This window comes from Microcebus murinus, chromosome 5 (genome assembly GCF_040939455.1).
Source record: "Microcebus murinus isolate Inina chromosome 5, M.murinus_Inina_mat1.0, whole genome shotgun sequence".
In the NCBI taxonomy this organism is placed as follows: Eukaryota; Metazoa; Chordata; class Mammalia; order Primates; family Cheirogaleidae; genus Microcebus; species Microcebus murinus.
Genome location: NC_134108.1, coordinates 62,652,992 through 62,670,894, shown reverse-complemented (window position 1 = coordinate 62,670,894; position 17,903 = coordinate 62,652,992). Strand labels below are relative to the sequence as shown.

Sequence of the window (17,903 nt, the reverse complement as noted above, 5' to 3'; positions counted from 1 at the left end):
CCCATTTAATATTAGCTTAGGGATTGATTTTCAGATTTTGCTTCTTTGCATTATTTTTTGTTTGTTTTGAAGTTCAACTTAATATTCACTAAGTATAATTTGGAAGCAAAACAACATCATTTTATAACCAAGTCACTTTCCCATATAAGATAAACATAAACACACTTCAAGACCTCCCTAATTTAGAAAACGTTATCAGGTTCTTGGATCTCTCTGTTTCTCAAAACAGAGATAATGGTAAAGAGGGTGAAATGCCTTTCACTTCATCAAAGGCGGGAGACGAGAAACTAGGGAGAAAGATACACAAAGACAGGGACAGAGAATGGGAATGTGACAATGAATAAATAGAAATCATTATTTTCATAGAAATTTCTCAAATCTGGAGCAGAATCCTGCTCATGTTTGCTAATTATAATATTAGTGCATCATCCTGCTGTCTGCTATGAGGAAAATAAAACATAAGTAAGGGTTTTCATACTCACAAAGTTATGGCTACTTATAGAGACCAGCCATAAAAACAAAGAATTAAACAGTGATATGTATTCAAAGTAAGAAAATATTTGTCTGAGTAGTGAGTAGTTTATGAGTAATCCTTTAAGAAATTTGGTAAATATTTATTGAAAGAGTAAAGTGGTATCAAGAACTATGCTAGGGACTATTGTAAGTAAAAAATGTAAAGTTGCTAAAAAACCTAAAAGTTGTAAATGGAAAATATAAATAATGAATAACATCAGACACGTGTGATGATTCCCACAGGGAAAGGGCAAAGTACAATTATTCAAAAGGAGCCAGGTGCAATGGCACATGCCTATAGTTTAAGCTACTCAGGAAGCTGAGGCTAGGAGGATCACTCAAGCCCAGAAGTTCAAGGCTATAGTGTGCAATGATGGCACATGTGAATAGCCATGCCATACCACCTGGGCAACACAGCAAGACCCTGCCTCTAAATACGTACATAAATAAGAGATTATCTAACAGGGTGTAAGCAGTATTCAATTTGAAATTGAAAAGAAAGGCAGAATTTCAACAGCAAGGAGACTGTAAGAAAAGGTACGGTAGTAGAAAGACGCAAGATATATTAAGAATCAGAAGAATGGTACTACCATCAGAATTTGAAAAAGAACTTAGGGATGCTTCTTCAAGAACATGTAAGATTAAGGTACAATAGGTAATTGTGAGAGGCATAACGGTTAATTTGTTTTTCTGTTTCTTTGAGGCCAACTATTAAATAATGAGGCATCACAGAAATATTTAAGGACATGGTTAAGGGAGAGTGAGAGACCAGTCCCAAACAAAAGGAGCAGGGACTTCAGCTATGACGAATATATGACTGAAAGTTAGAAAAGATTAGGGTCAAGATGAAGAAATTTAAATGCCAGCCTAAAATATGGGGAATTTTTATAAGTAATTAGAAGCATAAAGCCTTCTGAATAATAAAGTGATACTATGTTGTGTTTTATGAAGTAATTCTGACTGCTGACTGCCACTTGAAGAAAGACCTAGAATAGAAGAGAGAATGGCCACGCATGTGAAATATTTAGAATGTTAGGAAAAGTAGAGATAGATATTTTGAAATTATTATAAATGAAACAAAATACTCAGATTTGTATCACCTTTTAAGATATTCTGGAAAAAAGTTTACTCTTAAACTCTACAACAGATAAAAACGTTCCCCTGTAAAGAGGTGGCCCAGGATATTGGTTAGGGACAAGAATTCTAAAGCCAGACAAACTTGAATAAACAGCAATACCAGTCTCTGTGATTATTGAGTACTTGACCCATGCTCACTGTACTGTGGTTTCCTCATATACAAAATGTGTGTGTGTACATATATATAGATAAATATACACACATATATATCTTATATAAATAATATATCTTATTGAAGTATATTATTAATACTTCAATAGGAGTATTTTTCTCTTTTAAACTGGGTAATAACAGTGCCTATTAGATTAAATGAAGTAGTAACATCTGTGTTAAGATTAAATTAGTTAATACACATGAAATACTTAAAACAGGACTTACTATCTACTAATAAATAAAAAACAAACAAAATATATGAGCTGCTTTTATTGAATGCCTTGAATCTCCCCCCTTTTATATCATTTAAACTACAGTTGCTATTTACTACTGCTCTACTTTGTGAGTCCTGTGTCTTATACATATGCTAACATAATTTAAAAACCCATATTTTGAGATACAATTCAAGTTGTCTTTGCATGAGCTATCAGGTTACTTATAACTTATATTGTAGAAAAATAAAAGTTAATGTTCAAGGTATTTTAAAAGTATGGAGAGCAAATGATCACCCACAATCTCACTACACTGACACATTCATTTTTATATTTATGCTCCCATCTATTATTTTTTCTGAGTATATTTTGCAGAATTTTAAGCATAAGTGTATAAGCATCAGTGTATATAAAATTTTATTTTTTCATTCAAAATTATTAATAAAAATTCAAAATTCCAATATGGCATCATTGATAGTTTATGGATTAAGTTCAGTCAAGGTGATACACCTTAACTTTGGACATTCAGATCATTTCCAATAATTCAAATCATATACGTTCCTGAGGAAAAATAAAGGTTATATACAAAGTTTTCTTTTATTAACATACCTTTATAGATAAATTGTCAGGGGTGGGATTACTAACTTAACTATTTGTATCCTAGGAAATATACATTCATTCATTCATTACCATGAAATTTCTTTACTTAGCAAACTTGTTGTTGCATTATTAATAATAAGATAACATCAAGCATTCATTGATTATTTGCTATGTCCTAGATATTATTCTTAGGATTTTTACATGCATTATTTCATTCAATTCTGATAATAACCCTATGAGGGAGGTACTATTTTTATTAGCCCCATTTTATGCTTGAGGAAATTAAGGTTTAGAGCGATTGTCCTACTTTATGTACCAGATAAATTGGGGAACAAGGATTTTAAACCTCTGTGACTCCAGCATCTCAGCTATTAACCTAGTAGTGTATCTTACATACCAGTATATCTATTTAATTATAAATACTATATATTTGGAAGACCCGTTTTTATTACAGAAATTTGATGGTACAAATTACATGTCACTTGTCTGTGAAATTAGAGCAGTTTCCAAAAAAATTAATCAAGAAATAGATTTTAAATATTGTTAATACTATTAAAGTGAAAGGATGTTTTAACTTATTAAATTATACATGTTACACTTACATAAATATATTATTAAAATAATGATAGATCTGTTAACTCAAAAATATTAACAAGTAAGTATTAAGGAAGTGCCTTTTAAATTATAAATCTATGATTATTTGAATTCCACTTTACATGAAATCATCACAAAAGAAAATTTTAAATCTTTGCCTTCAGAAAACTTAAATTAAGCAACATAAATAATTCAATGAACCACATTTCTATGTTCTGATATATGTACATGTAAATTGTATTATATTTTTGAATGTTTTTTAAATAGGTTGACCAAGTATTTTATCATCTAAATCAGAAAGAACTCTTTAGAAACCAAAAAGAAGCAGTGTTAATAAGTAAAACAATTATCCCATGCAAACTGAACATGTGGTCATCCTATTTAGAATAAAGTTTCATTAGTTCTTCATTAACTAAATTCTACTGATTCAAGTCCAAAACAAATTTTCAGGAAGTAATATGGTGTAGTGTGGAAAAAAAGACTTAAACCACTAACCAGGATTTTGGAATTCTCATCCAATTTTGTTACTTATTAATATCCCTGAGCTTCAGTTTCTTTATATGATGAAAGAGAGAAAAATAATACCTTCCATGTCTTAGTGATGTGACAAGGTTTAAATGAGAAAACGAACATGATTATTCAGTGTAAACTGCAAATTCCTTATCCAAATCCAACTTATAATATCTAACTCCATACTTTGACAAACATTATTCTACTTTCTAAATGGAATAAAACTTTACAAAAGTTATAAAAATTCAAAATATATTTTAGTATTCAATGTTATTAGTCTTCCCAGAATATTTATGTATGTAAAATATAATATAATCTCTCAAAGTTTAAAATGGCTGTACTTTTTGTCTAACAAAAATACTGGCTAGTTCGCATTAAAGTTGTTACATAATTTATAAGGTTACTTCAAAAAGGACTTTTGACAATAAAGGTATGCTAACTGGAATTCTATAATATAAAATGACTGTAAAGAGATGTCTTCATAAAAATACTACATTTAAGAATTAGACAGAAGATCTCCATATATCAGCAGACTTAAGAAACATTTCTTTTCAAATTGAGTTTTTCTTTCAGTCATGAATAAAAGCTCTTACATCAACTGATCGAAACTGTAATCAGTTTTCTTAGTTATCCATATTTCATATCATCCTTTAGCAAACCTCACAATGGGCTGCCACTTCAGAAAGTGCCCAGATAAACTTGCCTTTAAGTGGCTAACCACTCTCATTTGGCTAGGGAATCACTAGCATCCTCTCTCAAACACATTAGTTTTCCTCAATATGGGACTGGAATTTGTTTTCAAACTCTTAACAGGATCATTGAAAAGAAACAGGAAGAATACTATAAAGGCAAGCCTGGAATGATTCCAGAGGCAAGTACTCTTGCAGCAATGCAATGGAATTATGCCAAGGAGGGAATGGTTTTGCAAGTGAACATAGTTCCACAGTTAAGTATAAAGTATTTAATTATCCTCTGTCAACAACACCAAGGCTAAAATTTCAGAAAATTATGTCATAAACAATTTACTTGACTTGCAACAATGAGCACATAGTCTTTTGGTTAAACCATAAGGACGCATCCTGCCTCCTTTAACCATGCTTTTATTTTTTATTAACACTTACTATTAATACCTAATTCCACCTATTCCAATGCAGAATTAATGAAGATGATAGAGGAGTCATTGTATTTTATTTTTAAATATCTTACTATGGTTTTCAGGGGACAATAATTTTGGTACTCAAATGTTTCAATTCTTGAAACTAAAATAAATACAAGTGAGTAATTTTAATAGTACAATATTTAATGAGATGATATTGCTCATTTGAAAGAAACTGGTATCTTTTCTTCACGGTAAATATATTTGTTCACTGTGGTTAAAGACTGCTTTTCTTATTAAATTCTATACTTAGAAGTATAGAACTCAAACAGTTCCTGTTTGGTTTTTCTTACCAAATAAATGTGGAAATCATTTGAGTTAAATTATACAAAATGAAACAAAAAATTATAATCTACTTTAAAAATCTTTAAAAGAGCAGAACTTTTAATGTTATTTCCTAGTCTTTTCCCAGTAAATTTAATTGTGCACTTTTATATGTATTTCTGCTTTATTTGTTATTTTTCCAATTTTTAATTATGAAAACTTTTCAATTCTACTTTCACAACAGTCAAGATCTTCACAATATTGAAACTGGCTGCTTTTACAGCTAAAATGTAATAACATTCTTAAAATTCTCTGTAATAGTGACTCCACCGGCACTCTCAGGTAACTGTTAACTTCTGGTCAATTAAGAACATTGCCTTTCATTGAATTGATTAGTTCACTAAGAATATTTCTATACTTACCCAGTGGAATAGGATTCTGCCTACTAATAGTGATTAATTTTCATCAGTTTTTGATTTCCACTTACATGGAACCTGCAGGATTTTCTACTCAGTTAGAAATACTGCTAGTGAGGAATGAGGGAAGAAGACAATGGGAGACAGGTTTGACTCCTTCAGGGGATATAAAAGGACGCTGCTAAACTGGCCTAAGGGAGCTGAACCTATAGCATCTCCATTTGTTTTGCTCAGAGTTCACTTCACAATGTCAGCTATGGTATAGATAATAATTGAGTACAGGGCCACAGGTAACTTTACATGCTTAGTGACCATCCACCTGAGGTCTTTAACTCTTCAAACAGGATAGAAAAATATATTTACTCAGTTATTCCATCTAAAAAGTGTAACCAATAAAAATATTGTGTGAGCCACAAACACAATTTTTAAATTTCTATTAGCTGCATTAAAAAAGAGTAAAAAGAAACAGTTGAAACTAATTTTAATATTATATTCTATTTAAGCCAACATATCTAAAATTATTTCAACAAGACACATTAAAAAATTACTAACAATGTATGTTGCAGTTTTTTTTTTTTCTGTAGTATGCCTTCAAAATCCAGTGTGTACTTTACACTTATAGCACATCTCAATTTGGAAGAGCTATTTTTCAAAACCTAAAGAGCCAAATGTGGCTGCTGGCTACCGTATTGGACAGCGAAGACCTAAATATACTTTTAAGTATTATTTCTTTTTAAACTATTCTACTAGAATGAGAATTCTATGGGAAAATAATATAATTTATATACAATATATATGTGGGCACCAAAACACTACCAGTGAGACATTTACATTAACACTAAAATAGAGTATTTGCTAGGATTCATCTTGCTTTGTGATGAAAACTAGAGTTATATTGTTGCTAAAAGTCTAGACTCTAGAGTCAGAATGCCCTGAGTTTGAATTTAAGCTCAGACACATATTACAAAAGTAACCGCAAGTAAGCTATTTATCCTTGATAGTCCCAATTTTCTATTGTGCAAAACAGAAATGGCAATGATACATACTTTCTAAATTAAGCTTGCATATGTAAAAAACACAAGGCAGAGTATGTACACATAATAAGTTATCAAGAAAACTTAAGTTGTAACAACTATTATTAGTGGTATTCCCCTCTTACTAATTGCAAATATTAAAATTATGCTGCTGGCTTAGGAGTACAAAGGATATATAAAAATTATTTTTTGAAATATACTATGTTTTATAAGCTAAAAGAGGCATAAGTAATATAACCTTAGTATATTTTTCAGGATATGTGTGAGCAGAAAAAATATTTGTCTATTTGGAAGATTCACATGACAGTTTTAAATATTTGACTACATAGCTCTATTAAGAGAAAAATCCAGTTTTATGAAACAAAGAAAAAGCTTTATGAATTCATACGCTATTATTGCTTCCAAACAAAAAGAAAACATGTAGCTGATGTACTGAAATAACTAAAACTTTACTTTGGCCCACTTCCACAAAAATGTGGTCATTTTATTATTTAGTCCAGAAAAGAATTATAGCTTTGGCAGAAGTAACCACAGAGATTTATTAAATGAAATTTGATGATTTTATATCAAAGTTTTAGTATTTATAAAAGATTATAAATGTATTTCTTTATGCCTTTGCCTGTCAATAGAACTCTGCCCCCTTAACTTGCCATTTTCTGCTATTTGCAGGCCCAGACAATATGGGTTTAAAAACAGGAGAAACCACATCTCATTAAATCCTAACTAATGCCACCTCAGTCTTTCCAGGCTAAACTCTGCCTACCAGTCTCCTTTCTTAAACTCTGTAGTGCAGTGTGTAACTGTGGACTTCCATGTCAGGCATAGGACAACTTACATTTTAGTAACAAATACCATTATCACCAATGTTTATTGCACATCTTTGGTACACATACGACTGGATAATCACTAAGTTCAATAGTGAAGTGACTTTGTTTAAGATCTACTGAATTGGACTGCTTGTCTAGAGCAGATTTACTTGTTATTTTTATTGATATAGAAAAAATTGCAAAGTAGAGTTTTAATAGCACATATTACTTACGTTCACAAGTGTCCCCTTTTTGCTGGTAGCCTGCTTTGCAGATACATTTTCCAATGGGCACTAACCATTCTCCTTCTGCACTGCAGTGCATCCTGGGGGAGTTTTCCGCCTCTTCTTCTGCACTGCTGACACATGTCCCTCGAACCTCGACTAAAGAGGAAAATTCTGAACCAGTCACTGTATCTGGAAAGATAGCTAAGTTCTCAATAATGGACCAGCACTTCTTGTAGTACACTTTGACAGAAACCAAAGCTATGCAAGCCCCTACATCCTGAAAGGCAAGATAGAATCCCTTTTTGGACAAAGGTCCAATCTCTCTCACCTCAGTGTTAAGCTTCATCTTTCTTTCACCAAGGTCACCTTGGGTAAAACTTTCATCTGCAGCAATGGTGTCTATTTTTACATAGAGGTTTTCTCTTATATTCCTGCCAGTGTCATAGTCTGTTTCATAATAGTACAAATTAAAGGTTTCCTTGCAAGTTCCCAGTACTCCAGGAAGACTGTTACAATCCCTCAGGGTGAATTTCAATTCTACAAAAATCCTTTGTGCATTGCCTTTCGAAATCCAGTTAGTCCGCAGCCAGTTGTTTTGGTTGGGCTCCATGACCTGGCACACCTGGTATGTTCGTATTGGGGTATAGTTCTCATCCAAACCACTAATTTCTTCCCACTGTAAAATTTAAAAAAGGCCATCAGTCATTCAGCAAAAAATAACATTTTGCTTTTGAAAGTGCACATATATCCCAAATACTGATCTTTGAAAGAGTTAGGTTGATTCCTACCCTGACCAATACTGTAAACCAGAGAATGTAAGATTCTCGGTTTTCCTTCATCCTGGTGGCAGAACATCGCTTATGTTGCTCGCATTGTTTGTACACAGAGTTTCATTTTGTTTAATATCTGCTTGCAAGTGCATTGGTATTACTTTTTACATGTTTGTTTATATCTGTGTACTCCATTGAGATTAGAATTTTGATAGACTAAAGCTCACAATTATTTCAAATTACTGGTTAAAGCATATATATATATATATATATATATATATGTATAGATGAATGGAAGAATTTTTGATAACTCAGTTTACATTTTAAGTGTTCATATTATACTTACAACTAGAGAGTACCTAAAAACACAAAGAAGAAAATGCCAAGAGTACTCTAAAATGTAAAAGCATTCAACAATATGTTGATACTTATAATGTGGAATATTTTACAATCTTTTCAAAATGAGGTATAAGGCAGTAACATCTTACAGAACTATTTATTTGTTCAGTATCATATATAATATTGTTCATAAAGCTACAAAACAATAAATAAGTGGCTATAAAAGTATGATTCATCTTTATAAATAAATTTCTTTCAATAGACAATCAAATGTACATGACAAATCTGCATGCTGGATCATATTTAGTAAAAGCTTTCTGATGGAAAAATATCAGATGCTTAAAAATATACATTCATATGCTGATACAATGTATATTACAAGCAAACCAATATTATGTATTTTAACAAAAAAGGAAAAAATAATACATTTAGCAAAATTTGCAACAATTCCAAAGACTATTAAACCATATATAATACTCTTTATTGCTCATTAGCGAATACATTAATTTCATCTAATAGACTTACAAGCCTAAAATAATAGTTTATATTTTTTTACCATTATCACAGAATTCCCCACTTTACATTTATGATGCCTTAATAGTGAAATTGTCATCTACTTTTATTCATTTCCCCAATAAAAATACGAAATATAGAAATATATTAATGCTCAAGACAAAAGTCATATAGCACATAATAATTTAAACCACTGTTTCAAGAAAAGCAGATGGGAAAATAAACTAATAACCATGTGGTAAAGAGTTTTACTTTTTAAAACTTGATCAGAGTATAATTTGTTTAAATATTCTGCATAATATTAATATTTACTTTTAAAACTGGTTCATAGAAAAGTAAAGAAAATGACAAATTAGCAATATACTGTAATTCAGAAATTCCCTGTATGATATTATATAATATTTGCTACAATTTCATTATACAAAGCCTGATATCATCAAAGGTACTCAAATGCAGCAAAGAACCCATTTTAATGTTCAGCTTTTACTCAGTACAACTTGTATTTGTGACTAGTTAACAGTGGGCATATATTTCCTTTGCTTCAGTTAGATGTTTATAATGTGATTGGTCTCAGCCAAATAGATACAAATTCATCCATTTGGATGAGTAGATGTGAGTCTCTTAATTGGATTGAAATTATTAGAAGTAAAACTAGTAATGGAATCTACCAAAAAAGCAAAAGCTCCAGAGGTCAGTGTGTTTGTTCTTTTTAACAATTCTCTACTTTGAAGAAACCAAAGCTATTTATTATAAAAGAATATATCCCAAGAATTCCTTTAATTTCAAGGACAATTATATTATTTTATTCTAGGTAAGAAAAATCAATTTTACTACCCTTGAAACCCAGTTAATTTTAATTTGTATTTAAAAAGTTTATTCCAGAGGGGAAAATACAAAGAAATCTATGATATAGATAACAAATAGGGAGACTATATAAATGCCTTTAACACAATTCTTATTTTATTACCTCACTTTCTAAGAGACTGTAATCATTTCCACAAATGACACCATTGGGAAAAATGTCTTAATTCAGATACTGCATTATATATACTATTTTTACAGTATGCTTACAAAAATATTTTCTCAAAACTTTTGTTTTAGTAACATTTTCTTTCCAGTTAAGATATTTAATCACATGTGAACAAATTTATTTTAAACATGGAAAATGCTGTTGATCATTATTTTCTAATATTATTTGTTGATTCCTACAGATATGTAGGGCTAACTGTTAACTCAAGATACTTTGGACTGATAAAATGCCCATTTGAGTCCAAGATAACATTACCAGTCATAATTTATCATTTTGTGGATTACATAGATGAAATACTACAATTATATATCAGTTTACTTCTCCTCAGAGATATAGCCATCTTCTATCTCTATTTGTTTTAATTGATGGATGGTAGAAAATGGGCTACATCTGTCATTGGCAAGAAAGGTGTTTCATTTTTTATCATGAATGGCTTTCTACAATGTATATTATTTTACTCACAGAAACTACTTCACTTTAAGAAAAGTATTACATTTGTACCGCAAACTCAGTGAACTTTTTATATTTAATCTGTAAAATATTTGTCATTTTTTTGTAATTTATTGTGATGAATAGATAATCATAAGAACTAAAGCAATCTTTCAAAACTTATATTTAATGAAACGTCTGAATATTTTAAACAGATTTGCTTTGTTCACATTGTGCATTCTTAAACTGACTTTCAGTACCTGACATGCTGATTTTATGATGTTGTTCTTATACTGAACAATGCCTTTCCGACTTTCATTCCTATCTCTGCAAAATCTGCTACAGTTTTTACATCCCCACTCACACTTCACACTCTTTTAACTTCGGATTTCTTAATGTGCAAAATATAACTTAAGTAACAACAGAATATATTCTCCTTTCTCAGAGTCTTCTTCCTTAATACAGGATGAAGATTGTGTCCTCTCTCACAATTAAAAATAAGATCTGAAGACATGAAAATTGAACTACATTTAAGTAATATATCTTTCTGGATATATAAAACATAATAGTCAGTGTTTTTTTTAGGATTTACTTATATTTTGATAGATTTTTACTGGATAACTCTCACTCATTTTTATTGTAACAGGTTTTTACTGTAATGTGTGCATGCTATGCCATCACTTCTGATTAATAACAGCAGATAGCACATGATATAAATTTGGTGAATCTAAAAAATATATCATAGCACATTTTATGCCATAGTGTTAAGCATAGTACATTTTTAGTTGCCTTTTAAAGTACATTTTGAATGATGCTAAAACTGTTGTTAAAAGAGAAAAACAGATTACATACTGTTTTAGAGAATTACACACACCCTACTTGGTGATTATACTTCAGAAGTATAAAGCAACTAAAGAGGTTTAAGTGAGTTTGTGAAAGGAAAGTTTGCTGTAATTAGTTAGCATTTGTAGCCTGGACCCTGAGGTATGATTCCACTCACAATGAGGACTCAAAAGACTATGGTTATGGGGAGTTCTTGTCCCCCCCTCATTTCCCCAAGTTCTAAGTATACCTTCTTTACTCAGAGAACTCAATGTCTCATTATAAACACAACAAAATATTGAACAAGATATTTGGAATTAAAACAGTTCAAATATGAAGAATGTAAATAATTCCCCTGCAGGAGTAAGGTTTTGTTTCTTTCTTTAAAAAATAAAGTGGTATTTTATGAGGAAAAGCACTTACCCCATTGGGCGGAGAGGAAATCCATTCCAACTCTGTTTGTTGTGCTTTAGAATCCAGCAGTAGTACTGAAAAAGAAAGTTCATTTCCAAATGTTACATTAACAATTTAAACATATTTGTAAACATTTTTAAGATGAATTTAACTTTTTATATAATTATCATTTTATGACTTAAGATATATATATATATTTACTTATGTAAATGAATGGTGAAATGAACAGCCACTTGATACAAGTATATTTCAATTTCTTAAGGGGAAAAGATGTTAAAACGCCAGTATTATATATGGTACTCTTTAATTAAAGTATTGAAATAAATTTTAAAATGCAATAGTAGAATGAAGGTGAGGGTAAAAAATTGATATGTGATATATTGATCCTATAGCAATTATATACTATATTTCTGTAAACAACTGAACCCTCTAAACTTTGTCAAATATAACATAAGCATAATGAGGTATAATGCCCATATTACTCTTCAGCTATTCATTAATTTGTAACATTATGCCAAGAGTATTTCTTATTGTCTTTTGAGAATTGGAGTTTACCTTTTTAAAAAGCTTTCCACACATAGTGTTTTCTCTTAAGCCAGAATCAATATAGAAAGGTTAAAAACCATGTTAAGCAATGCAATCAGGAGAAAATAAATTGCATATTATTTATAAGATATATTTCTGGGTTAGTCAAACATCAGTTTTCAGTATACATTTTTTTAAATTTCTAAATATTTCAAGATATTAGCTAATTCTCAAAATAGTATGTGTAAACTCTGACTTGACTTCTAAAAACAGTTGTATTCCACTTTTAAGCTATCAAAAAGCATAGTGCAATTTAATATTTACATAAAGTGTGAAATGCTTCTAATAGTATTAATATGAGAACACGTTAGAAAGTCATACATCAATACACATCATTCTCCCTATTTTATATATTGCATTGCTTATTTTAGGACAATTTACTCTCCTAAACCACTGACTCTTTTGGCCAAACTGGTTACAGAGTTACATGAGTTTTTGCACTTTAAAAATATTTACCTAACTCTACAGCATTTTGACAAACACATCATTTTACCAGAAATAATAGTGAATATATTTTAAGTATGTAAATATGCTTAACATCAACCTCTGCAAATTGTTAAAATTTTGACTTAAATACTTGCTATGTAAACTTTTAAATATTGACCCTCAATGTGGGGGAATGAGTATTTGAAAGATAATGGAAACATGTTATGCTAAGAAAACAAAGGAACTGTTGATTACGTGTTTAATTCCTTAGCACTAGTCAAGGTTATTCCTTGTAATTGAAAATATAGAAACACGGGGTTTGGAGGGATTTTTTGTTGGCTTGTTTGTTTGTTTACTAAGACTCTCAGGGAGTCTATAACAGGAAAAAAAAAACCTTAATCACAAACAGTTGACTCCCTTTCAAATAAGAAACACACACACTTTAAAAGTATCAGTTTGTATTTCAACTTGGAACATCAATGCGTCGTTAAACTAGTGAATTTATATGAAAAGTAATTTTTAAAGTTTATTTTTACCCTCAACAATAAAGACGAAGCACAGGGAAACAACGTGGGTTCCAGGCACTCTTTTTTGAGATGTCCTTTTTCGTGTGCCTTCTGTACTGAATACAGATAACTGGATTTGAAATCCAGGTGACATTCTTGGGTCGTTTCTCAGAGTGAAATAAGCACTGCAATGATTGTTTATTGCCGTTCTGCTACCCCTCAGCTCTGCATGAGGGTAGAAGCCAGGGACCGACCGAGGCAGGGCAGTGATAGCAAACAAGTTAAAAGAGAAACACACCAACAAATTAAAACAAAACAGAAAGCAGCCCGACAGCGTTTAATCAGAAGCAGCCCTCGGGTGATCAGTGTGTCCCTCTCCCCGCCGTCCGCTCTCCGGACAAACCCGCAAGTGCGCGCTTTCCCCCTTCCCTGTCCGAGCAGAGTGCCAGCCCTTCTTGCCGCCCGCGGACGCGCAGTCCGGCCGCCCACCTGGACGCGGGGGCACAGGCCCGGGACTCCGGGGCTCAGCGGCCTGCCGTGCGGGGCAGGCGGGGGCGAGGGGGGACGGGCGAGACGCGGGGCGCGCCCGGGCGAAGCCAGTGGAGGGCAGCGCGGGCAGCGCCCGGCTTCCCGGGGCCGGGGCGGGGCCGGCGGCGGGGCGGGGCGGGGGCTGCCAGACTGGCGCGCCGAGCGAGCATCCATTACGCCTCAGCCAGCCAGACCTGGGCACTCCAGGGAGCCGGTGGCGCCCTGGCTCCAGAAGGAGCCGGAAGGAGGAGAGAGGCTTTCGGGAAGCATCTCCACTGAGGGAAAGACGGCGGCGGCATTTACGGAAAGGAAAAGCAGCAGCTGCACTTCGCCTCCAAGCGTCAGACTCTGACAGGCGCTCCCAGTAGCGGCAACTGACCTCCCCAAGAGAATGTGCACAGGGAAAGTGGAGGGAGAGGGGCCCTTTCTGCCTCCAGCCACCTCCAACCACCCTAGGAGGCCGGGCACCTGCTCGAGGCGGTTCCCCGCGCTGGCCCAAGTGATCCGCCGGCTGCCTCAGGGCTTGCATGTACCCAGAAAGCCAGCTCTTGATCGCCGCTGCGCGCTGGGAGCGTCGCCACCGAGAAGTCGGGCGCACTCGCCACCCGCCGCCACAGAGCAAGCCCCCCCAGCCCCCGCCTTTCAAACATCTCACTTCTGTATCTAAAGAATTCAGGCTCCTAGAATCAGAATCCTCTCCACGTAGCGAGCACCCAGAAGAGCAAAGTGAGAGAGACATTCTGGCTGCAGGAACCTCTCCCCCTAGTGATGCAGTTATTTATAGCCCAAACTCCTGCCCGAGTCTGCGTGTGTTCGCGCGCGGGGCTTCGCAGCGCCGGTGCAAACTTTTCCTCGGGTCTCGCTGTTCCGGAGGAATAAGGACAAGGTGCCAGGCCTGAATGTATCTGATCGCTAAAGTCAGGAGAGTAGAAATGTGGTTTTTGGTTTGTATCGGTGTGCGTTTCTAACCGACTTTCATCCATCTGCAAACACGTAACCGTTAGCTCGGAGGCATGGGTTTCTCTGAATGGGTTCAGCGTCAATACAGGTTGCAGACGTGAAAACTGGGGGGTCACAAGGTCTGGGTGGGTGAAGGAATAGAATATGGCTTTGTGTTGGGGATCTGAGTGAACGAAGAAAGGTTCGCGAAGAAAATAAGGAAAAGCAGCGCTAAATGACTAAGTTTTCAGGAATAGATGAAACAAGGACTGATATGTACCCCCCCATCACCACAATGACCTAAATTTGGTAACAGATTTTTCCCCCCTCAACACTTCATAAACAAGTAATTATTCGTATTCTGCTTTTAAAAGATCGGAAAATCAACCTTCAATGCACAGCCTGGAAGACGGGGGAAGGGGGCTGAGGGGGACTGTGGCAGTGCTCAAAAGCAAGACTCTTCCATTGACAAGATTTATTTTTCCCCAGCTCCAACTACAGGCACTGAAAGGTATTTTACCTTCTGTCAATGGTTAAAAAAAAAGAAGAAGCAAAAAATAACCATTTACAGGCGTATCTAGCTGGCCGAATGAAACCTGCTCTCTCCCACCAGAACTAATCCTCAGAGTCCAGGTCTTTCGCAAGATTTGGCCACTCAGACCCCTCAAGTACCGGACTGTGAGGCAAATAATTGGCGGTTCCAAGCCGCCCAGGCGGCATCTCTTTACAAATTGCACAGCCCCAGCCCGCCCCCTGCTTGCCCGGCCCGACCAAGCCGGTGGACTGCCGCTGACCCCGCGGCGCCCGGCCCCGCGCGCAGCGCGCGCCGAACGGAGACATCCCCGGCCCGCGGGGCGCGCGCCGCTCGCCCTGCTTCACCTCCGCGGCGTTATTGTTCCGCGCTGGCGGCCGAGCGCCAACCGCAGGCCCGCGCCGCCGCCTCCGACGCAGTGAGCACTTCATTAGTAACCCGAGCTTTCCGAGCTCACAGAAGTCTCGGCCCCTCTGGGAAGGCTCCGGGCTCCCGCCGCTCGCCCGCGGGCTGGCGGGGACTCTAGAGGTTGCACTCCCCATTCTCCGACCCAACTCCGGGCTGCTCCCACCGGACACGAACGCGGAGAGGAGGAAGACCACAGGGCTAGAGGAAAAGAAGTGACCTTCCCGGGGTCCTAGAGAATGAGCTCGCTGGCCGTCCCCCAAACCCCACCCCGGCACCCTCAGTTGCTGCTCACGTCCTCCGGACTGCCCGCGCCAGGAATCCCGCACCCGTCGGATGGACGGCCCCGGGAGCGCGGTTGCAGGCGGCTGAAAGCAGCAGCGGTTCTCAGCAGCCCCGGCTTGCCACCCGCCAGTCCGGCAGGAGCGGCCCAACCGGTGAGGGGGCGGGGAGCCGGCGAGGGAGGGTCGCCCGGAGCCGGAGGCGCGGCCGGCAGCGCGGCGGACGATCTGGCTCGTGCAGGTAGACAGCTAAATAAATAAGTCAGAACAAACTTTGCTTTCCCATCTCCTTACCTTCCTTCGCAGCCTGCGCCTCCCCCGTGTGTGCAAAGCGGAGCAGCCAGATGTAGCATAAAATAATCCATGAAGGGTACCGAGTTTGAAAAACCATGGTGCATGAGCAGGTTTTATTTTAGGTTTCAGTTATCTTGAGTCGTAGCTTTTTAAATGCTGTTTGCTCCGAAGTGGGTTTTTTTTTATTGCCCTCCTTGCATCAGTTCCCCTTCTCGGTCCCTGGCCGGCTGCTCCACGTTTAGGTTTTTTTATATTCCCCCCCTCCAGTTCGTTCGCACCGTGTTTGCTGCCTGCAAGTCTCCGACTGCAGACCGGCCGATTGCTCCACACTCCAATAATATCAATTAGGGGGGAGGGGGCGGGGCTCCGAGCCGAGAGCCTCCGCCACTCGGGCTGAGTGGCAGGCACAGCCGGCCTGCCAGGAGGCGATTCCCAGGGCCAAGGGGCGGGTCCTGGCGATACAGCCGCCCCGGCCTCGGGGGCGGGGTCCGAAGCCTGAGCCAATCGGTGCCGAGCGGAGTCAGGTTGCTGGTCCAGGATTCCCTCCAGGTTCTGAGCTCCGGGTTCCCGCTGGATGCTCGGAGAAGGAGGACGAGGACTGTGGCCGAGGGTTCGTGCTGCTCTGGGCGTTCTGCTTTTAGCAACCGCAGCTTTCGTGGAGCACAATCAATTCGAGAATAATGCTCCCAATTTAGACTCCCGTCTATAGCTGTACTCCTCGCGGTCTTTCAGGAGCCAAAGGCGAAGCAAGCCTTCTCTCAGCTACCAAGTACGGAGCCCGGACAGGGAAATGAACTGTACCTTTAAGTAAAGTGCGTTTTACTTTTATGTTGTTACTCACAACCTCTGTGGGTCGGGTAACTTTTTTTTTTTTTTTTTTGCCTTTTTTGAAAAGTTTCTACTTCTCTTTTTCTGTTACTCCAAAGGCAGTCAGCTTTGGGCACCACCCACCACAATCCTTAGAAGAATAAAATTAACCAAATGTATTAGGTTTAAACAATGTTTCCAAGAGTTTGCAACAAGCTCTGGCAACAGAAACAGAGGAAAAGGGAGTGGGGAAAGGAAGTCTTTTGTTTTAGGCGCCCATTCACCCCCGCCCTATCTTTTCACTATAGTTTGTTGAGTGAAGTGAGACGTTAAAAGAAAACCTTTAGACGGTTCTATATCATTTTTTTTCATGTTTATCATTTTCTGAGGTTTTCTTTGCATCGCTCCACTTTGATCGTTTTACATTTCCCTTTATTAATTATACTTAATTTTCAAGAATGCCACTACTTGTTAAATTCATAAACAAGACCTTCCTCTTTCGCAAGTATTTACTTTCAGGAATTATTCAATAATTAACTTTCAAAGGGAAACTAAGAATAAATAATGTCACCAACATCTCCAGTTGAATTCATCCAACCCGGACAGCAATGATGACTGCATAAAGAAATCAGTTTTCCATTAGGCAGTTTTAGACACTTAA

The 17,903-nt window shown here is 36.7% G+C and overlaps 1 protein-coding gene across 5 annotated transcripts in view; it reads right to left on the bottom strand.

The window, feature by feature from the left end:
* EPHA7 (EPH receptor A7) overlaps positions 1 to 16,781 on the bottom strand; it is a 177,962-nt gene extending 161,181 nt beyond the window's left edge. For 3 of the 5 annotated variants that reach the window (XM_076003108.1, XM_012750910.3, XM_012750911.3), the window contains exons 1-3: positions 16,436 to 16,781; positions 11,949 to 12,013; positions 7,629 to 8,298 (exon numbers count right to left, since the gene is read on the bottom strand). In XM_076003108.1, coding sequence (XP_075859223.1) covers positions 7,629 to 8,298; positions 11,949 to 12,013; positions 16,436 to 16,532 — 832 coding nt within the window. In that variant the 5' untranslated portion in view covers positions 16,533 to 16,781. The remainder of the gene's footprint in view (positions 1 to 7,628; positions 8,299 to 11,948; positions 12,014 to 16,435) is intronic. The other 2 variants (XM_012750915.3, XM_012750912.2) reach the window with 2 other exon arrangements.
* Positions 16,782 to 17,903: the final 1,122 nt, after the last annotated feature.